The 22,216-nt window shown below is 53.7% G+C and overlaps 1 protein-coding gene across 1 annotated transcript; it reads right to left on the bottom strand.

Moving 5' to 3' along the window:
- Window positions 1-4,709: 4,709 nt before the first annotated feature.
- Window positions 4,710-20,923, bottom strand: RARG (retinoic acid receptor gamma). Its single transcript, XM_054591051.1, has 8 exons — window positions 20,740-20,923; window positions 9,546-9,694; window positions 9,166-9,307; window positions 8,352-8,512; window positions 7,975-8,151; window positions 7,381-7,585; window positions 6,789-6,947; window positions 4,710-5,952 (listed from the first exon to the last, which is right to left on the bottom strand). Exons 1-8 carry the CDS (start codon window positions 20,921-20,923, stop codon window positions 5,753-5,755), a joined length of 1,377 nt encoding a protein of 458 aa, XP_054447026.1. The 3' UTR covers window positions 4,710-5,752.
- Window positions 20,924-22,216: the final 1,293 nt, after the last annotated feature.

Genomic DNA, 22,216 nt, shown 5'->3' with positions numbered 1-22,216 from the left:
ACAAAAGACCACATATTGTATGGGTCCATTTATATGAAATACCCTGTCTAGACAGATTCAAAGAGACAGAAAATAGTTTAGTGGTTCACAGATGGGGGAGAGGAGGGAAGGATCGGGAAAAACTGTTTAATGGGTATTTCATTTTGGGGTGAATACCAAGTTCTGAAACTAGATAGTATGTGGTTGCACAGCGTTAGTGTACTTAATGCCACTGAATTGTACATTTAAAATGGTTAAAATGACAAATTTTATGTGTATTGTACCACAATAAAAAAAATCAAAGGTAAATTAGAAATCTCCCAGTCCCAGCCCCTATCCCCGTTTCCAAATAAATAACCATCATTTATTACTATATTTTGTTGCTTCTAGTCTTTCTAGAGATTGTTTTATACGTATACAAACATATACAAACACGTGTGTATATGTATATGTACTCTTCAAATGGAAGAATCAAATGATAGAATTCTGCAAATGGTAGAAGACACAGTTTTGCATCTTACCTTTTTTTTAAAAAAGATTTTATTTATTTATTTTTTAGACAGAGGAGAAGGGAGGAGAGGAAGAGAAACATCAATGTGTGGTTGCCTCTCACGCATCCCCCACTAAGGACCTGGCCTGCTACCTAGCATGTGCCCTATTTGGGAATCAAACTGGTGACCCTCTGGTTTGCAGGCTGACATTCAATCCACTAAGCCACACCAGCCAGGGCTTTTTCTTTTAACTACTTTTCTTAGAGATACTGCTACCCAAGAAAATAAAGAACTTCTTTATTCATTTTTACAGCCATATAGTTTTCCATTGCATGAATATATTGTAGTCTTTTATGATCAGGATTTTAATTGTTTCTAATTGTTCACTAGTGTAAATAATGCTGCAGTGAAAATTCATATATTCATTACTTCACATGTGTGCAAGTGAATCTGCAGGATAAATTCCCAGAAGAGGATTTGTAAGATCAATAAATCAGTATCGCTTGTAATATTGCTGAGTATTGCCAACATAACCTCTTTAGGGACTAAGCCAGTTTACATTCCCATTAGTGGTGAATGAAAAAGGCCAGCTTACTCTTTGCTATGAAGCATCTGCCTCCTCCTCAGCCTGGACCTAGACTCAAATCCTGATACTCTGCACAGAGCGTCGGGAAGGGGTGGGGTGCCAATTCGTTGACCACCCTGTCCTGCTCCCCGCCACCTGTGACCTCAGGCATAGAATGTACATGTAACCGAGGCCCCACCCTCCTGTGAGAGGCCAGCCAAGGGCTCAGCCTCAGTGTAACCTCAGCCTTGCCTGCTCTGCACGCCTGTGGTCAGGGAGGTTGGAGATGCTCTAGCAGTAAGCCCACTTTTGACTCATCTCTCACAAGTAGGGGCCCCCCATGGCACACTGGTTCCATGGATAGGACAAACACAGAAATTTCAAGCCCCACTCATTTCCTCTAAAGGGAGCCCTGGGACTTCCTGGACAGTCCACCCCGACCCCCTTCTCCTAATTCTCCCCTCCTACTTGCTCTCCCCCCATTATGGAAGCATGACCTGCCACTTCTCTTAATCTGCTACTTTTCTCTTCTCTACTTTTTTAGAAGTTTTATTTTGCTTCTTTTTCTCTCTGATCCTAACTACAGAATGGCAGAATCTTCTACTTCAATTCCCTCTTTTTACAAACAGAAACTTGAATTCCAGAGTGGTCAGTGACTTGCTCAGAGTCACACTGTGCACTAGAGGTAGAAGAGAGACTGAGACAGGTAGGGCCCTGTGGTTGGTTGACTGCCTTCCTTTCCTCCAACCTGAGCACCATCATCTTTGAAAGTAGCCCCTACCTAATCCCTTTCTCTGTCCTTGAGGGGAGGTCTTCTTTGGCAGCCCCCCTCTCCTTCGTGGTCGTCCCATTCCTGGACTCAATTCTGACAGCAATACACACCCTACTATTCCCTCAGCAGCTGAGGGACAGAGCTGCTTCCCAATCCATTCAGATCTTCCCAAGTCAAGCAGAGTCCTCTGCTGCCCACTTGGAGTCTTCAGGAGGAAAGAGAACTGAGCCACTGGCTACAGTTTCCTGGGAGTGTGGGATCTGTGGCTAAGATGCCACAGAGGAGGCCTGAGCTGAGCAGCACCCCCCAACCCCCACATGAGCTCCTTAAGCAGCAGGGATGGCTGGGGAGTAACATTGGGGAATATCTTGACATAATCTTTGGCAAGTGGCAGGCACTCAGATGATAGCACTTATCCTTTCCCTCAGCCCCCTTCTTGGGAAACTGATGCAAGAGAGAGAGGTTGAGAGGAGAGCTTATGAAACTGGAGGGGGGAACAAGATGGGAAATTGGAATGCAGAAAGGAATTCAGAGCATTTGTCAAGTTTCAGCTGAATCCTGGGTGTCTTCAGGTCAGAACCCTCTCCCCGGAGAGGTTGGGACCAGCTGGGGCCTGGACTAGGAAGGAGAAGCAGGAGGGCTGGTGCCCTGGTACTCACAGGTGCGAGCAGAGCAGTCTTTCCTCTTGCAGCAGCGGCGGCAGAGGCAGCTTTGTGTACTGATCTGGGAGACTGCAGAGGAAGTGACACGCCCGCTGGTGTGGGGGAGACTTGGGGGTGGTGGGGGTGACTGATCTAGAAAGTAGAGCAGATAGGGGGAGAACGGGGCCAAGGGAGTTGATAATACAGGGATGTGGAAGGTCATCTATTGAGCACCTAATAGGTGCTGGGTGTATCATGATGTTATAATTAACTGTCAAAGGAACCTCAAGACGTAGGTATTACTGTCTCCCCAACCTCTCTAGTTTTACACATGAAGAGGCTTAGAGGTAAGAAAGAGAAACTACCTAAGGTCACATTGCTAGTAACTGGCTGATCTGGGATTCAAATCCAGGTTTGCCTGCCTCCAAGTTGATGATCTCTCCACTTCCTTATATAGGAGCATGATAGGAAGGAAGAAATATGGAGGCAGTAAGTACTGTAGAGAAGGGGAAATGAGTGGCCATTGTTCATTTTGAAAACCCAGTGCACACTGTCTCCTAGTGGGTGCTTAACAACACTGGTTCTGGAACCAAATTGCCCAAGTTCAAATTCTGGCTCTATATCACTCACTGGTTAGTGGTGGGACCTTAGGTAAGTTATTTACCCGTCCCGTGGCTATTTCCTCATCTGTCAAGTGGAATTCATAGAATTGTTGAGAATTAATGAGATAATTCATATCAATTGTTTAGAAAAGAACCTGGCACATACCAAGGGCTTGATGAGAGAATCATTGAATGAGAAGTAATGGGGGGGAAAGTGGAGAGGCTTTGAGAAATTCAAGGCCCAGACAGCTGGGAAGTTGAGAGAGGCACAATTCTATGCTCAGAGAGTCAGACTGGGCCAAGTAGGCAAGACTGCATTGGAGCCTGGGAAGAGGGTGCGAGGAGCCGCCTAAGAGTCGCAGAGTACAGGAATGGCGGCTGGAGCTGGAGGCAGGGCAAAGATGAAGCCTGAAGGAAGACAGGGTTGTGCAAAATATTCACTCCCACACACACACTTGACCAGAGGAAGCTTCGAGGAGGAACTGGACAAGAGGTCTGTGTTCCCAGGTATGTCTCCTTTTATCAGAAGGAGCACCCCTTCCGGGCAGGACTAACCGAAGCCACAGCACCTAGCAAAGTGCTGCCCAGTAAATGGCAGGTGGATTGTAGGAGTGTAGCTGCTTGGGGGGAGCAACTGGGGAGAAGGGGCCCCCTCTCTGGGCGGGCTCCCACCGGCCTCTGGCTGTGGGACATTTTACCCTTCCCCCACCGCCAGAGATTACCATGACAATGACCCCCCCCACCCCGACCCCATAGGTCCTGTGGTTTCCTCCAGCGCTTCTTTCACTTCCTTCTTCTGCTTCTCCCCGCTGTTCTCTCCTCCCCTACTCCCACACCCTCCACCTCTCTCTCCCATATGCACAGGTCATCAGGGAAGAAAGCCGGGAACAAGGTAGGCAAGGCTCTGCCCCAGGGGAGAAGGTGGGCCACAGTGGGGTGAGGGTGGGAGGAGTGCCGCTGAGGGAGGACAGGGGTGCGGCGGCAGAGGCCCAAGGCAGTGGGGTGGGACGTGCAGGGGCAGAGGGATTAGGACAGAGGGTAGCCATAGGGTCCATGACGGCTGAGTGGAGGTCCTGGGGTGAAGAATGGGGTCAGATGGGACAGAGGGAGGGACTCTTAAGATTAGAGTGGGGTCATAAAGGATGGGAGAGCTCATGGAGTGAGGGGTGGGTATGAAATAAACACTGTAACTTAGATACAGGCTGTGGGTCTTTTCTTCTGGGGCCAGAGACCCTCATGAAAACTAAATACAACGTCAATAAACCCCTCCCCTGAGGGCAGAGATGCACACATAGGTAACTGTGGGTGGGGACAGCTTAAAGACCTTTGAGGCCCATTTCTGCCTCCTCAGAGGTCCACGGGGTCAGATCTGAGGGCCCACACTGGTGGCTATGGGAGGCCCAGACACTCAGGGTGGGCTCTGTGGGCTGTCCTCCCCACCACCCTCCCACCCAGGCACATTACATCCTATTTTCTTGGTTCCCCTGAGAAAGCTGAAAAATCCAGCAGATTAGGAGCTTGCCCTCTTCACCTAGCCCCTCTTCAGGTCAGCTGGTCCTTTCCCCCACAGACACCTCCTCAAGGGAGCCACAACTCATGAGTTTCCATCACTTTATTTTGCAAAAATAGAAAACTCAGCAATATGCGATACAGCGGGGTGGAGGGGAGATGTAAACAGAGGGGAGGGGACAGCACCCTGACCCCCCAGAGAAAAAGGGGAGCCAGTGGGAATCTTATTTGGCAGCTAAATACAAACTGGGAATTGGAGGAAGAAGGGAGGGGTCACAGGGGCCCTGGGCTTCCCCTCCCAAGACCCCTAGAGGAAGGGGTCAATTCCAGGGTGTAAACAAAAGCTAATAAATAAATAGAGGCTTCCTCTGGGTCAGGGCAGGATCAGCTAAGCAGCACCCCCCCCCATCCCCTCCCTGGGCCAAGCTGCTCTGGTAGGTCAGAGGGAAAGGCACTAGAGGGAGAGGGGTCCCCTGGTCCCTCTGTAGTGTAGGAGGGTCCCTACCCCATGGCTGAGATGGGGGGCAGGGGGAGCCCAAGGCACATGACAGGGTTGGGGAGGGGCTTATAATGGAGGGCACAAGGTAAACTCTGGGCCCAAGCAAAGAGGTGCAGAACGGGCCTGCATCTGTGGCTTTTACCCTCTGGCCCTCCACAGAAATGCAGGGCCTGGCCTGCCCCACCCTGACCTGGCACAGGATGGGTCACAGAGGGTAGCATGCACCCACCAAGTGCATTACGCAGCATTAGGCACCAAGGACAGCGGGTAAGAGGGTGGGCTCAGCCCTCCCCCTACATCCTCCTTTTGGTCTCTAGTGTTCCTGTTTGCTCCCAGAAGCCTAAGCACCTGGCAGAGGAAGGGGCTGTGGAATGGCAGGGTCTTCCTCCTACCCTGGGAAGCCTGGGACCCTGGAGTCTGAGGGGCAGTGCTGAGATTTTACAGTCCAAACCCAGGCTCGACCCTCTTTGTCCTCTCTCCTGGAGGGAGCAGGGCAGGCCCCCAAGACTGGAAACGGAGCCAGTTAGAGCAGGAAGGGGATGAACACAGAGGCACCCCTGGAAACTTTGGCAAAAACAAGGAGCTCATTGGAAGGGGTGGGGAGAGGGCAGAGCATGTCCTCCCCCAGTCACTGGCGGTGTCTGGGAGATGGTCAGTCTGCTGCCTGGAGCCCCAACCCCCATGGCCAGGGAAGTCAGGGGCCCTGGTCAGGCTGGGGGTTACGGCCCCCTTTGCCCTGGCCCCCTGGAACCTCATCCTTGCTAGAGGCCTTAGGGTGGGGACCAGTCTGCGGTGAGTCATCTTCAAACATTTCAGGATTCTCCAGCATCTCTCGAATCAGGGGAGGCATCGGGCCGGGAATCTCCATTTTCAGGGTAATGGCCCTTTCTGCTCCTGCAATGAGGGGGCAAAGAGTTCCAGGGGGGCAAAGGTGCATGCCCCTTGAGGCCACCACTTTAACCTTTCTTAACTGTGACCTATGACTAACATATGACTCCCTTCCGGGGGCTCTCCTAGCACAGGCCTGCCACCTCTCTGTCCCAGCTTATCCTCTCGCTAATTTAAGGTTCCTAGGGGCCACTTTTCTGCCTGGAGCCTCTCCCTTTCTTCTCCGCCAGGCTGTTGCCCATTCATCCCATTCTTTCAGGCTTCTCAAAGATCACACAGTGCCCAACATCCAGCCCCATTCTCCAGGGATCCCACCCTCTAATGTATACCTATTCTTAATAATACTTATTATTTAGCAAACACTATCTGCCAGGCATCCTTCTAACCCAGCACTGTCCAAAAGAACTGTCAGCAGTGACAGAAATATCTACTCCACCCAGTATATACCTACCTACCAGTATACAGACCTACCAGTATAGTAGGCGTAGCCACATGTGGCTACTGAATACTTGAAATGTGGCTACTGCCACTGAGGAACTGAGTTTTTCATTCAGTGCAGTTTAAAGCCCATTGTGTGTTAACTCATTTAGACCTCACAATAACTTATGAGGTAGGGATAAGTATAGCTCAGTTTACAAACAGGAAAACAAGTCATACAGAGTAAAGGTATTTGCTCAAAGTCTCACTTCCCACCAGCAAGTGGCAGATCTAGATTCCACTGTAGGCTCCCTGGTTCTCACCCATTCTGTTGCTGCCTCTACCTGTACTCTACCTGTCCATCTGAGTGACCTGGAAGACAAGGTCCTCTAGGAAGAGAGAGGGGAGGTTCAGTCGTGACTAACCCTTGGTGCTGATGCCCCGGAGGTCAGTGATCTTCATGAGCATCCTTGGGAACATATAGGGCTGGCTGGGCCGCCGCCGCCGAGCATATAGTCTCAGGGCTTCCAGCAGTGGCTCCTGCAGTTTGTCCACTTTTTCAGGTTCCTCCAGATCCATGCGGTCTATGAGGACAAAAACAGTGGAGTAAGGAAGAGGTGCAGACAGTGGCATATGGCTGATCCCCAACTGGCCTGCCTTATGGGCCTCCAGATGACAACCTTTGTCCCATCAGCCCTTCCCCTAATATCCCTGAACCGCACCCAAGCCTCGTTGGACCTTCTCCCCTTCAGTAAGAGGCTTGCTTTGATAAATCACTCCTGCCCAACCACCATCTCAGCACCAGTATCTAGGGTCTCCACAGCTCCCCCTGGCTCTGCCCCTTTTTGTCCCATATTCCAGGCTTCAGGGAGCTTACACTGGATCTAAGAAGTCTGTGGATGGGGCCAAGTACAACAATCCCAAGGGCAGGGACAAAGGTCTCCAGCCTGGTGAGAGATCAGTTAGGAGGTATAGCAGGGAAGAAACCCAAGAAAACACCAGGGGGCGCACCCATACCTCCGCAGATGAGGCAGATGGCACTGAGCAGCCCTGTCTCTGTGTCATCCATCTCCAGCGGCAGGAGCTGCCCAGCAAAGGCAAAGACGAGGTCTGTGAGGGGTCCAAAGCCAGCATTGTGCATCTGAGTCCTGTTCAGGGTCAGCCCGTCGGAGAAGGTCATGGTGTCTTGCTCTGGGGTGTACCTTGTGCAGATCCGAAGCATCTAGTGGTAGGTGAAGGGAGGGTTAATGCTGTCTCTGGAGAGGGGCACATCTGGGGGTGAGGCAAAGAAGGGATGAGGTGCATGTGGAAAGTGAGAAAGTTCGGTCCAAAAGGAAGACAATCTGAAGCAGCCTGGGGAGGAAGGCAGAGAGGTGTGCAGGATCAGAAGCTTGGGGAGGAAAGAGAAGTCAGAAGGAGGGAGGGCATCCCAAAGTCTAGGATCAGGTCTTAGGGTCAGTGGTTAAGACAAAAAGGGCTGGAATTTATAGGAGTTCTGAGGAGTCCCAGATTGGAGGGAAGGAGAACCAAAATCTTTGTGTGGACCAATTCCTTGGTTTCATATAAGGGTGAGGCTGCGGCGGAAGACAGGCCATAGGGTTATTAACTTACCAGGATGTCCAGGCAGGCAGCCTTGAGCAGAGTGATTTGGTCAGCAATGCTGAGCCCTGTAAAGCCGGGTAGCCGCTTGGCAAATTCCACAATCTTGATGATGCACTTGGTGGCCAGTTCGCTGAACTTGTCCCACAGCCCCAGATCCAGCTGCACCCGGTGGTCTGCACTGGAGTTCTGCAGGGAGGACAGATGAGAATGCAAGCTAAGACCTGCTCTGCAAGCCGTCTTCTTCCTGCCAATACCCCAAGCTCTCCCCTCTGCATTTTGATGCCCTCCTTGTCCTCCGCATCAGACCATGGCCTCCAATGCAACCCCTCCCCATTTCCCAAAGTGAATAGTCCCCTGCCCTTACTGAGGCCCTGCCCACTCCTCACCGTAGTGTATTTGCCCAGCTGGCAGAGCGAGGGGAAAGTCTCCTGATGGGCTTTGCTGACCTTGGTGATGAGCTCTTCTAACTGGGGGCTCAGCTCATAGCTGTCAAGCGACCCTTCTTCCTTCACCTCTTTCTTTTTCTTGTTCCGGTCATTCCGCACAGCTTGGGGGTGGAGGAGCAAGAAGAGGGTCAGGACCCTCAGAACCTCCCTCTGGATATATCCTCTCACCCTGATTTAATGTACTTCATCCTGGTCATGAACATCTATTCACCCTGAAACCCTAACCAGTGCCTCAGTTTCCCCATCTCTTACATCAGCTCCCATTTCCAAGCTGGTCCTCCCCAGCCCCACCCAGGGCCTACAGCCCCTGCTCCCTCCCCAGGCCATTCAGCTCCATCCTGCCCTTCCTGTCACCCTGCAGGAGCTGAGGTGGGGGGGGGGCAGGATATGCAAGCGGCAGGATATCCACTTATAGCCTTGGCAGCACAATGGCGGGGGTGGGGGGGGCACCCCAGATCCACCTCAGGCTCAGTCCTGGGAGCAGGGGAGGGGATCAGCAAGCCCCCCTCATTTCTCCATGAAACAGGGGAATGTGAGATGATAACGCCCCACCATGTACTTAAGGGTTATTTAAGCTGAGAGGGGAAAATTGGCAGAGCTTCCCTGGCGAATACAGCTAATCAAATAGGACAGGCTAGGAAGAAGGTAACACCCCAGGAAAAGCTACACCTCAGAAGTCAGAGAAGTAGAAAGAGGGTAGCAAACACAGGCTAGGTTAGGAGTGCTTCTGCCCAGGCCAGGGCTAGGGGCCTACCTTCCTTGGACATGCCCACTTCAAAGCACTTCTGTAGCCGACAGTACTGGCAGCGATTCCGGGTCACCTTATTGATGATACAGTTTTTGTCTCGGTGACATGTGTACACCATGTTCTTCTGGATGCTGCGTCGGAAGAAGCCCTGGAGTAGGGGGTGGGGAGAGCATCAGTGAAGCAGGATACTGGGAACACTAGCCTCTCAGAGGCCTTGCAGGTTGCCCCAGGCCTGACCCACCCTATGAACTCCTCCCACCTCAGACAGGGATGCCTACTCACACACAGCGTCTCACCCCTCTGCTCTGGGCCCTGGTCTCTGATCTCATCAGGTAACTCCAGATGCCCAAATGCATCCACCCCCACCACCCCCACCACATACAAACCTTGCAGCCTTCACAAGAGCTGACCCCATAGTGGTAGCCAGAGGACTTGTCATTGCACACGAAGCATGGCTTGTAGACCCGAGGAGGTGGAGGGGGTGAGGGTGAGCTGGGCACCATCTCCTCAGAGCTAGTGCTCTGCGTCTCCACCGCTGGGGAAGGGGGGAAGCAGTGTGATATGAGGTTTGGGGGAGAAGAATCCCTCAGATCTTCAGGTGTCCTCATCATATACATATACCCATTCCCACTTCCTCCTGCTCAGCAGTGACAACATCATCACCACCACAGTGATTTAAAGTGCCCCAAACTAAGACAGCCCCACAATAAACACATCCAGAAACCCTCAAACAACTACTGTTACTGCACCTCCCACAGTCTGGCCATCTCCCCCAACAATAATGCCAGCCAGAGGCTCACATGACACAGTTCAAGCCTCCAAATTCCAGGTCAAGGCCATCCTGGAAATTAATTTCTCTGGGCTTTGGTTTCCCCGGCTATAAAGTGAGTAGGTGGAGGGGTTATGGCCCATGGCTCTGAACTCTCCTTGTCACTCCGTGTCTCATCAATTGATCCTTGTCAAGGCCTCTCACCATCCTCCTCCTTATGAGGCAATAGATCAGGAGGTGATAGGCAATTACAAACCACCTGTAGCTGGCACCTGGCTAAATAACCTGCTAGGATACTCAGTAGGTAGAATAGGACTTCACTTCCTTTCAAGTAGTAGAGGGTAGATAATCCTCAGGCTCTCCCCTCTCAAACTGCCTGACAAATAACCGCCAATGTCCTTTTCCCCAGAAACAACTGAGACAGTGGAGCAAATAGGACACAGGTATCAGGAAAGTAGGTTAAAGGCTATGCAACAACCTTATTTTACACCTGAAGGAACTGAGGCCAACGGAGGGAAGTGACCAGCCCAGTGCCCCACTGCCACATGACAATGGAGCCAAGACTCTCAGGTCCTCTGACTAGCTCTTAGTGGCCTGGCTGAGGGTCACAGAAATTGGGAAGGAGAGACTGAGGTATTTGCTCAGATTCTCAGGTCTAGAAGCTGTAGGGGGTGTAGCAAACCAAAGAGGTCAGGTGACACTAAGTAAACAGGGCTGATGGGGGAGGGGAGCTATCTTTGGCTCCTCTCTGAGCCTATGTCTTCATTCCTAAACTTCCCCACAAATACCCAGCTGCAGCTCAAAGTGGGTCTCGGCCCACGCCACACAGAGTGTATGGGGAGAACACCCTCTGTTCAGCAGGCTGCTAAGTAAACCTTTTTTAGGGTGTGTAGCTGATGTTCAGAGGCTGGAAAAATCTATAAATTACTCAACTTGTAGGACCTGTTGCCCAAAGCTGGAGGGCCCAAGCAATCCAAGAAAATCCTAATACCCTCCCTAAGGAGTATCCCATGCACCCACCTCATGAACACCTTCCTTCTTCTAACCTGCGGCAGCCCACCTGGTCAGAAGTCCACCCCATGGCCCAGAAGGGCAAAAGGATGGCCCAGGATGCCAGTCTGGGCTCTCTCTCCACCCACCCCACAGGAGGGAAGCCCTTCCGCCCCCCAACACAGAGGCACTCAATTAACATAAGAATCCTGCCGGAGGAAGAGTCCCCAATGAAAAGGAGAGAGGAGGGGAGGAAAGAAGGGTGCTTGGAGTCTATTCAGATTGGGGGGGAGGGGGTACAGAGGAGTCTCAGATGGACAGGAGACTCCAGGAGGGCCTGGGGCTGAGAGATGTGGGATGGGCTAGAATGCCTTCCAGGACCCTTCTTGGTGTCCTCTGAGGGCACCAGTGCTGCCACAGGCCACAGGCCACTGTGTGGGGTGGTGCTGACTGCTCCCAGCCCACAGAGCGCTGCCTCATTTCCTTTCTTGTGAAAGGCCCTGGGTGTGGTCAGACTGGCATGGAGCAGTGCCAGCCAACTGTAAGACTGGGGGCCGAAGGGAGACAAGCCCTTTCCCATCTATGTGGCACTGTCACTTCTTCTTGGCACCCCTCTGGCACACCTCCATCCCCTGAACCCTAGAGTACAACCCAGTGGGTGAAGGGCAACGGAAAGTGAACTGGGTCAACTGGGTACAGATCCCCTTCCCGGCCCGAGCGGAGCCCCCACCATTGGGATGCTGCTCCTGGGCTAGGCTGGGGCCCCTGCTGGGGAGGAGGGGATGGGCTCTGGGTTTTTTTCCTTTTAAAGCCCAAATTGCTGAAATTGAGGAAATTCCTGGCCAGGCTGAGCGGAGCTTCAAACAAACTCTTTATAACCGGCTGTAAACGCTCCCAGCTGCGAGGCCCAGAGCTGAGAAGCCCGAACTCACAATCTGCCACATACCTCCTTGTAGACACACACACTCACACATCAACAACACACAGGGCACTGAAGCAGGCATAGCATCAGTGGGCTCACAGCTGGATCCTGACATAGGCGGCATAAGGGCACACTGACTCCAGCCATCCTGTGCAAGTGGACGCACAAGTCATAAAGCGGACACACAGCACCCAGCACTCCACATTTGCAAGCCAGCAGCTCGGCTACCAGACAAACACCCTGGTCTGCCAATGCAGCACCAGGACTCTGAAGCCGCCAAACATGCACAAACATACCATGCAGCCCTCCCCTCAAAGGACCTCTTTCCTTCCCTGGTTTACACACCCAGGTCTAAAAGACTTTCTCTCTGAAAGTGTGTGGAGCAGGCATGAAGCCCACCAAAATCCTAGAGGCCAGAATTATTGATCCAAATTGAAACGCAAAAACAAACTGCCAGCCAAGTGCAAAGGGCCTTCAGGGGCCTGAAAAAAACGGGGGTCCCTGCACAGCCCCCACAAAACTCTTCCTGGGAGATTTTCTCCACCTCAACACCCCTGCCAGCATACCCCAAATCGGCATCCTATTGGGCAATGAGAGGAAGATTAAGAATTCACAAGAATTTGGTGCAAAGCAGTAGTTCCATGCTTTCTCCGCCCTTCGAATGCCACACTTTTAATTCTCCTCCCTCCCCACCCCAAAGTACGGTCTCCTGTTTGCCACCTCCCTCTTCCAGTCTCCCGGTTGTTAAATCTCAGCAGTTCTGCCCTGGAACCAAAAGGGGGGGGGTGGGAGCCGAACTCGTAAACAGCGCTGCAGAGTGCCAAGGAGCGAGGCGCGTTGGCGGGGGCTCCGTGACCCTGCGGGCGCACTCCCCCAGCGCCCGCCGCCCGCCCGTTCCTAGCGTGCCCCAAACTCCTCGTTCCCGCCCCCCCACCCCCGCCCCAGCGTCCGCACCGGGCTACGAGCGCGATCCCAGTCCCCGGTAAATTTAGGGGGAGGGGGGTTCCAGGCTCCCCTCCCGGCTCCTCCCCATACCCCACCCCCGCCAGGCACTTGGGCCCAGGCTTCAAAGCCGCCTCTCATCTGGACTTCATTTTTACTGCCTCTCAGTCCCCAGCTTTTTATTACCGCTCTGGAAAGGGGTTCCAGGGCCCCAGGTCTGGCATCTCCCATTTCACAGAGAAGGAAGATGGGTATTTGGGGACCCAGTAGTCCTACTACCCGCTACCCGCCCCACACCCTGGCCTTTGCCACCTCCAGGCCACCCCCACCCCACACACAAAATTTGTTCTAAACTTTTAGCTTTCTACTGGAGTTGTATGTGTTGGAGCCAAAGGGAAAAGTCATCTCTCTGCATACAACCCTATACACATTTCCAAACATTTCTTTATAAAACAGGGCGGGGGGGGCGCCAGAACACAGCCTTGGCCCGGTTGTGTGCACCACCCCTTCCACCCTGCACAGAGAACACACAGGATGCACGCTCGAACACAGCACTTTCCAAAGCCGCCCCCGCAGCCACGCAAGGGCACACGCCCTCCCGGCCTCACGCCACAAACATCACTATACAGGGCCATTCGGACCTGCCAACGCTGTCGGTGGGCGACACTGCGTGGAGAGACTCACACCCACACCACCTAGCCAAGGGTGCTGCACACTCTTGCAATTCACACGCTCTGCGAATAATAGTTTTACACTCCCAACTTTCCACATGAACTTTTACAAACGCCACCCATGGTCCTGGGTGCCATATTCCTCCTGAGCCACGGACCTGCGGGCACAAACTACCAACACACCTCGGTCTCTCCCTATCCCCAGGAACTCTGGAGTGGCATTAGCCACATGTCGTAGCTAAACACCCACCATAAAAACCGCACACACTGAAAACACTACTGCACTCACTCAAAGGAGTCGTGAGGCCCCCACGTTTAAAGGGCCAGTATCTCTCCTGCACACCCGCCCCTCGCATAGAGTCAATCTCCGCTTGCACCCCAGTTCCACCTTATACATAAGGGAAGAGTGAGCCGCCGCCTTTCCTGCACCCCACACCCCAACACCCCGCCCCGGGGCTCGGGTACCTACATTGCAGACTGGCGGGTTGCGGCCAGGCAAAAGAGTCAAGTCCGGTGAAACAGGAGCTGCCGGTGGCTCTGCGCAGCAAGCCAGCCCCGGGCCCGACAGCCCCGTACAGCCGTCGCGGACCCGGGGCAAACGTTTCCATGCAGTCGTACATCGAGACCCGGCTTGGAGGGAAGCTGGGTGCTAGGAACACCAAGAACCCGCAGCCGATTCCCCCTCCTCCCCCAGCGGCGCCCCGCTCCTAGAGGGGGGGAGGGGGTGGGCTAGCATAGGGCGCCGGGCTGCATGGGGGGTATGGGGTGGGCGGGGAAGAAGGGGATCCCCAGCAGGGGAAAGAGACTGGGCGGGGCGCAAAGCTGGGGCAGCCGCTCCCGCAGCGGTCCGGCTCGCTCTGGGCGTCCCGGCGGCTAGCACTGGGGAGACCTTTTGTAAAAGCGAAGCCTGAGGGGTGGGGGGTGGGGCTTGGAGAGCGAAAGGGGCCGGGCACCAAGAAGAGCAGAGCTGGGAGTGGAGTGCATACACATACACATACACACACTCGCACCGCGCTTGCTTGATTGTTTAGACACACATCCGTGCATGCATTTATCCTGGCGGGCAACACGATTTACACATATGCAATAGTGCACATTCATATCTGCACGCACATAAAATCATAGATGCGCACACGTTTGTGCAAGCACACCTGGCTTGCAAGAATGCTTGCAAGCATTCTTCACACGGAGGCTTTGCAGGCATTTGCACTTAGGCGCGTGCCCGGGTCGAGGGTGGGGGAAGGAGTGCAGGAACCAAGCAAAGGCATTTCCTTCCGAGTTTCCCCCCTCCCCCAACACTCCCTTTTTCACACAAGTCAATACAGGCAAGGGTGTCAAGGATGACTGGGAAGCGGCGAACACGGAGGTTCCCAGCGCCCGGCGGTTCTCCAGAGCCTGGGGACCTGCACTACCTCCACCCCGCGGTTCCCAGGCCTGGCTCCTCCCTCTACTTCGCGCGCGCCCGCGCGCGCTCCTGAGCCCAACAGTACATTCCTGCGGCACGGCTTGCTCGGCCTCCTTCCTTCCCGTCCTCCCCGCCCCCGATCGAAGGGCCGGAGCGCGCTCCCGCCTTGAACTCTCAGGGAACCCCCCTCGGGGCGGGTGGCCGGGCGCGCTCACCTCCTCCTGACCCGGCCCCGCCCCACCCCGCCCAAGCAGTCGCCTGCGCCGCTGCGGAGTCCCCCCGCCCCCTCCAGCGAAGCCTGGAGTCTACCCCTCCTCTAGCCGGGGCTGTCCTCCCTCCGCCGCGTCCCGGGCCGCCTCCCTCCAAGTCCCCGAAGCCCCATCCCGCGGCAGACACTCCTTAAACGTCTCCACTGCCTAACTCAATGCCCCTTCCTCGACCCTAACTTCACTTTTATTTTTTTAAAGATTTTATTTATTTATTTTTAGAGAGAGGGGAAAGGAGGGAGAGAGAAAAAGAAACATCAATGTGCGAGACAGAAACACCGATCGGCTGCCTCTCGCGCACACCCCAACGGGGGGTCGGCCCGCGAGCCAGGCTTGCATCCTGACTAGGAATCGAACCTTCGACCTTTCACTTTTGTAGAACCATGCTCAACCAACTAAGCCACGCTGATCAGTGCCTAACTTCACTTTTAGAGCACAAAACTACCACCCCACATTGTTCCTACAGAGCCAGCTGCGCCTCAGATGAAGCTGCCCTCCTGAGTACTAATTCCCCTCTCTTAGAGTTTCTAGTATGTCAACTGACCCAAAGTGCCAAGTGTCACTCTCGGCAATAACTGTGAGTCTGGTCATTAACTGTTCTCATTCCTATTAACTATCCCCGCCATTGGCAATAACCCGTCCCCTCTCCCCTCAGTGCCACACTTTGTGTCCTTCAGATCTCCAAAGACCGCCTCTCTGTTTCCTCGGTTGCCCCTGCCAAGCACTGAGCGCCCTCGCCCGGCGGAGAAGAGGGTGAGGGGGCGGAGACTTGGCCACGTCAAGAGTTTGCCCTCGTCCGGCCGGGCCGAATGGGAACCCTGGCCCCGGGACAGCGCCAGCGGCGGCGACTCCCGGAAACCGCCCCCTCCTTCGCGCCCCGCCCGCGGCCCGCCTGGCCGGCCGGCCGGCGGGCCGGCCCAGCCGGCTCTGTCAGCGCCGCTCAAACGGGGAGCGCCGGGGAAGCGGGAGCGGCGCCCGGCCCGACCCCTTCCTCGCCTGGCGGCTGTGGCTGGGTCTGGGCGGGGCGCACTTTTCTAAGAATCTCTTGTACTGGGTGGGGGGCGCTCTGGGGTGTTGCAGGAGGGGGGCGCCAATTTGAAAGAATAAAGAGCAGGAATGGGTGCCAGAGTAGGCGAAGGAAGGGAAGGCAGGAGCTGAGGAGAGGCCCGGGTGGCTGCCAGGGACTGAGGGGTAGGGGGGGCAGGGCCAGGAGGGAGAGCCTGGCCTGCGGATGGGGGTGTTGCGAGGTGGCAGGGCTGACCGAGGGGATTGAAACAGGGATGAAGGGGCATGCGGTGCTCCTTCCAACCCAGTGTGAGCTCCCTGTTCTTGCCCCCAACTCCAAATACCACATTTCTAATCCAGCCATCCCTGCACTGAAATTTCTGAATCAGAATCTGGCCAGTGGCAAAATAAATAAATATAAAAATAAATAAAATAAAAATTAAGTGCAAAATGAGGAGTACCTCAAAAACAAGGGGAAAAGAGCCCTGATTAGTCAACTCCAAGCTGTCAGTCCCCACCCACCCACCCTTCCCCCTCCAAAATCTGAAAGGTCCCAATTAAGTCAGGCCTGCCTGGTTGGTAATTAGAACCAGAAGTGGCCAGGCCACAGGGAGGGGGGGGAGTGGGGCACAGGAGGAGCTGGGGGAGGGCTCCAGGAAGTCATGAGTCCTGAATAGCCCCCCTTTCTCTTCACCAGATGCACCCCACTTCTCATCACCCCATCTGTGTGTTTCCCTGGCATTGAACAGAGAAGGGGGCCTTAGAGAGGGGGCCTTATAAGGGACCAGGCCTTAAGGTGCCAGACCTATCCTTGCCATCAACTCCAACCCCCTCAATTCTAGACAGTCTTAGTATGGCCTTGAGGAGAAGGTAAGAGAATGGGGGAATCTAGTGCCCCCTTTTTTCCCCAAAGTCTCCCCAGCCCTTATTGCAGCAATTAGACCCATTAGCCTTCTAGCATTTCATGGGAAACAGATGTTCTCCACCAGCCTGGTGGGAGTATGGGGTGGGGGGAACACTGCTGCCTGACTCACCCCCTTCCCTATGATCCCCACCACCACAGCGGGCACACCCCTCCCAGCTCAAGCCCCACAAAGGCACAGTCCGAGAGAAGGGCATCCCTCCCCCACTAACCAGGCCATTAGCACTCAGAGTCTTGCATGGTCACCCCTCAGAGCCTCTACCACCCTGACAAGCATGAGTTTAGCCAACGAGGGACTGTGGAGGGAGGGACAGCTAACTTCTTATGCACCCCTCCTTTCCCCGCTCCTGCCATCTTCTGGATGGGGCTTGAGGATAACTGGTTCTAAATTCCTCATGCTAAATTCGCCTTTTCTTCCAAAATCTTTCCTCAAAAAAACAGAAGAGGGGGCATCTCAAAGCAAAGAAGTTCCAGCCCCAAGGGTAAGTCCTAACATAGGAGTCCCACCTGAAGGGCAGTGCCGGGGCGGGGCGGGGGGGGGGGCGGGGGAGGTGTCCCTGGAGGAGGGGGCTGCAGAAGAGTGGATGGAATAGAGGTGTGAATGAGGGACTAGGCCCAAAGCAGGGATATAAGAAGTGCTGGCAAGATGGGGGCTGGGACTGGGTAGGGGGCCAGGAGAGGGGGGTGCAGCCTGGGCCCCAGCGGCGGCGGCTTGCCCAGCTCCCCCTCCACACACACACCAGAGAGGTTTCCTGTTGCAATCAAAGCCCCGTTTGTGTCGGCCTGGAGCTGGAGCCCGAGCCTGAGCAGAAGAGACCGGGAGGGGAGGGGAAAGAGGCAGCCGGCTGGGGTTTTTTCCTGGAGAAGGACTAGCTGCCTCCTGCTTGCCATCCTTACCTGCCTGCTTGTTCCCCCTTTTCTCTCCCAGTGTCTGGGTTCTCTCTGTGTCTGTGCCTTTTGGCCTGTGTAGTTCTCTCTCATCTTGCTTAGGTCTCCCAGTCTCTCTTTTTCAGTTTATTTTCAGTAGAATTTGATTACTTCCTGTGCCAACCTGCCCTCAGTTTCTCCATGTGACTTAATGTGGTAGTCTGGGCTCCTTGCCCCAGGGACACTGTCACCAGATTCAGCAAACAAAGAAAGCCAGGTGTTCAGAACCACAGATACCACCTCGAGAGGAGGAGGGCAAAGCTTCCTTTCCCTCCTACCATACTCTGTTCCCTGCCGTCTCGATAAAGGATACAACGCAACAGTGGGGACACAGACACCAGAGTTTCACGCACATCTGTGAGCAAGCACACCCACCTCTGCTTTCACGTGCACACAGGCCTGTGCTTGTCTCAGCAGCACATGCTCCCTTCCCTCTCCCCTCCTGCACCACAGGGTTCTGAGATGCCTGCCTCACCCACTCAAGCCTCTGGAGAACCCCAAGAGGTGGAACAAGATTTCCCTTACCAAAAAGAGGTCTTCAAGGTGTTAGGGACCCAGCATAGGATCCAGAGCCAGCCCCAGGGAGAAGCTCCAGACTCTTTCATGGAGCACCCTTCCCTCCCATAGACTAAGAGGCAAGAGAGTGAAGAAAAAGACACAGGCTCAAGGTGAGCGCAGCTTTGGCATCAGATTTTGTCCTCCTATCCCTCTCCATTAACTGGCCCTAGCCAAAAAGGAACAAGGGCTCAGAGAAATGGCAGACCACTCTCTTTCCCCCTGTGGGTGATCTGCCACTGAGGGAGGTCTCCCAGACTCTAGGATGCCTTCCCTTTCCCTCTGCCACCTTCTCATTTACCCTAGGTGCTCCATGCCCCACTCCCATGCAAGCTGTCTGAACCCAAGCCTTCACCTCCTCCCCACCCCATCACGCCTCTCTGCCCAGGCCTGTCCCCAGCTGCCGGCCACACCCTCCCCAGCTACCTGTCCTGGTTCTGGCTCCTCCCTTGGATTTTTCCTTTCCGCCTCCCTCCTCAGGGTAGCCTTTGGGGATAGAGCCCAGTTTGACCCCTGCCACTACCTTGACCTCACTTTGAACCTTGACCTTGATCTTAATGTGTCCAGAGCACAGGGGCACAAGGCGAACTTCACCGGTGACTGGCTATGACTCTCAGCATTCTCCCCACTATCACTCTGTTTCTACTGTCCCTCCTCACCCCTGCTTCTTTAGTTGCCTCTCCCAAAACCTGGGAAAATCAAGTACCAAGGGATTGAGCTGTATGGTTCTCTGTAAGAAGTACATTCATGTGGGAAGGGTGGTTCCTTCCCACCTCCCCAGGCCTCGGGACAGATTCATGGGCTGTAAATGAGGTAGGGGAAGCCCAGCTGAGGTTTCCAAAAAGGGGAGCTTTGTGTTCTCTTGTTCACCTGCACACCACCCAAATAACCCCTGTTGGACTACAGACTTGCCACCGGCAGGCCTCACCAAACACCAGACACACCGTCAGCAGCCCTATTAAATCCAGCCTCACTCCTCACACTGACTCTTTGTTGCACACACTGGAATTCTGTATCTGAGCAGAGTCTGAGGGATATGCTGTGCACACACAACTGCATATGGTCTACACACACACACGCACGCGCGCACACACACACACACACACGCACACATACGCCTTCTCCAGATGAGCACACTCTTTCCAGTAGAGCTGCCAGCCGGCCCTGTCTATTCACCCTTTTTCACATACACACAGCCCTCCAACTGCCCCCTCCTGAAGGCACGGCCTCTTCTTTTCCACCTGTTTCTCTCTTCCCAAGCTTGTGGAGCTATAAAGGATGTATCTTTACCTTTTTGTCTTTTCCTTTTGTCTCTGTTTCTGTCTCTCTGGAACTGCTCCTCTCTCTGTCTCTCCTTCCATCACCTCCCCTTCTTTCTAGGTAAGGCCTCCTCTGCACCGGCTCACATGCTGACCCTTTAACCCACAAAGTTCAGCATCTCAGCCCTGCAGCTCATGGGCACCCACTCCTACAATGACCCGGTCAGAAAGAACAACTACCCAGTGGGGAGAGAGGGGACCCAGAGAGAAAAGGAGAGGCCTAAGGCTGGCCAGCTGTCAGCACTCAAAGGCTTAACCTGAAGAGGGCAAGTTTGAGGGACAAGTAGGGATCTGCACAGCATGTGGGCACTAAGCCAGACCTCGAGGGAGGGGAGGAGTCCAGAACCCATATGGCTGGAAGACAGGATACTTCTGGAACACCCCCTGTATTACTTCTAGTGAAGAAGCACCTTCTTTTTGACTGTTTTCACCCTTTCCAGACCAACAAGGAAAGTTTCCTGACCCCACACATCTTTGGGCACCTGGCACTGGATTCCATTCCTCTTTTTGCAGCCTCCCCTAATTCAGAACAATTTCACCTCCTGATCACGAAGTCAGCTACCTGACCTCTCTACTTTCCACACCCTCTACTACATGCTGGTAGCACCCTCAAGCTTCAGCAGAACCCCCCCTGGCTGCATGTACAAAGGTGTTCTCCCCTGTTAGTTGACTCACTCAGGAGGCAATGTTAGACCCCCTAAATTTAGGCATGTTACTTTCCCATCCTATTTGGGCAGGAGGACTCATTTGTAAACACCCCTTCCTAGCCACCCTGTCAGCTATTCCATTAGATCAAACCCCCATCCCTGCCAATTTTCTATGTCACCCACCCTCCAAATGTCCTCCTGTTTCCACTTTCCCTCATCCCCAATATCCGTGAGACTCACACAGAGAGGCCATCTCCTTGGGAAGGTCAGGCTGGCCTAGGCCCCGGAAGCTAGGGCTCAGCATCTCGAACGGTGGAGACCCTCTGAGTGCCCCTGGGAAGGCAAAGGGGAAGCCAGCCCCTGGGTAGCCAGATCCAGGCCCCAGGGCTCCAGCGGCAAAGAGTCGCTCCTTATTGGTGGCCATGGCAGCTGCAGTGCGCGAGGCTGAATCCCCTGGGGTCTGCAGTGGGCGGGGGTGGTCTTCAGCCACAGCCCCCGCCCATGCCCACTGCCTAAAAGGCCTGCGAGCCTCCGTGCCCGCCCTTGGTGGCCTGCCCACTGGGTCTCCAAGAGTCCTAGGGAGGAAGGAGAAAAGAAGGGATGAGAGAATGATCACTCTGATGTTCCAAGCCAATGGACCTGTCTCAGCTGAAGTCTGTGCTGCTAGGGTTTGTACTGCCCTAGCTCAGGGCCCACAGGGGAGGAGGCAGGGCAGCCGCTTAGGCAGGCTCAGAGAAACTCTCCAGGGAAGGGTAAACTGAGTTTCCAAGGTGAACGAGAGTCTTAGGACTCCTGGCAGGGAAGACTCCTAAGCTGAGAAGGGACCATTAAGTACAGCTGCACCAGGCACTTAATTCAACCTTCACATCAATCCTGTGAGGTAGGAATTATGATTCTCATTTCACACATGAGAAAACTGAGGTTAAGTGACTGGCTTAAGGTCACATGGCTGAAAGGGGTAGAGCCAGGTCTCAAACTCTCTGCCATCCTAGAGAAAGCAAATGTCTCTGTTGTAACTTTGGGGTTCTTTCCCCTCCCTGGTTGGGAACACGGACTGCGGAGCCAGACAACCTGAAACATCCCCACAACTTGTTAGCTGAGCTGTGGGACCTTGGGTGTGTTACTTTAACCTCTCTGTGCCTCATTTTCCTCATTCGTCAATTGGGATACTAATAGTACCTGTTTCATAAGGGTGTTGTGAGGGTTAAAAATGTAACATGTAAAGTGTTTAGAATAATACAGGGCACATGCTAAATGCTTTATAAGTGTCTCATTATTTTCTTCTCCTCCTCCATACTTCTTTTTTTTGTTTCAATTTTTTATTTATTAATTTTAGAGAGAGGAAGGGAGAGAGAAAGAAACATCAGTTTGTTGCTCCACTTATTGGAGCATTCATTGGTTGATTCTTGTAGGTGATCTGACCAGGGATCAAACATGAAACCTTGGCATATCATGGCAATGCTCTAACCAACTGAGCTACCCAACCAGGGCCATACCTCTCTTTTAATTAACATTTCCTTCTCTATCTTCCTCAATATGCCCTCTTTAGTTTTCCCTCCCAATTCTTTCTCTTTTTCCAGTTATCCTTCACTCCTTAACCATTCTTGCACCCTCTTCTTCAAATCCACAGATGTTGATGGAAGCCCCACTGTGGACCAGGTATGATGCCAGAGAATTCCCCTCCTCTCCTCTCCTCGTCCTCAGCTTACTTTGCTTC

Source organism: Pteronotus mesoamericanus, unplaced genomic scaffold, assembly GCF_021234165.1.
Source record: "Pteronotus mesoamericanus isolate MK-2021 breed Mesoamerican mustached bat unplaced genomic scaffold, CSHL_Meso_final scaffold_21, whole genome shotgun sequence".
Taxonomy (NCBI): domain Eukaryota; kingdom Metazoa; phylum Chordata; class Mammalia; order Chiroptera; family Mormoopidae; genus Pteronotus; species Pteronotus mesoamericanus.
This window is presented reverse-complemented; position numbering and strand designations above follow the sequence as displayed.

Bases quoted from the DNA above. Each gene is read 5' to 3' on its own strand.
- RARG (XM_054591051.1), bottom strand. From the start codon at position 20,923: ATGGCCACCAATAAGGAGCGACTCTTTGCCGCTGGAGCCCTGGGGCCT. The intron at 7,586-7,974 runs GTAAGTTAATAA...ACCTACCACTAG, and splicing joins CTGCCTGCCTGGACATCCTG to ATGCTTCGGATCTGCACAAG. The intron at 6,948-7,380 runs GTATGGGTGCGC...TTGTCCTCATAG, and splicing joins CATCTGCCTCATCTGCGGAG to ACCGCATGGATCTGGAGGAA.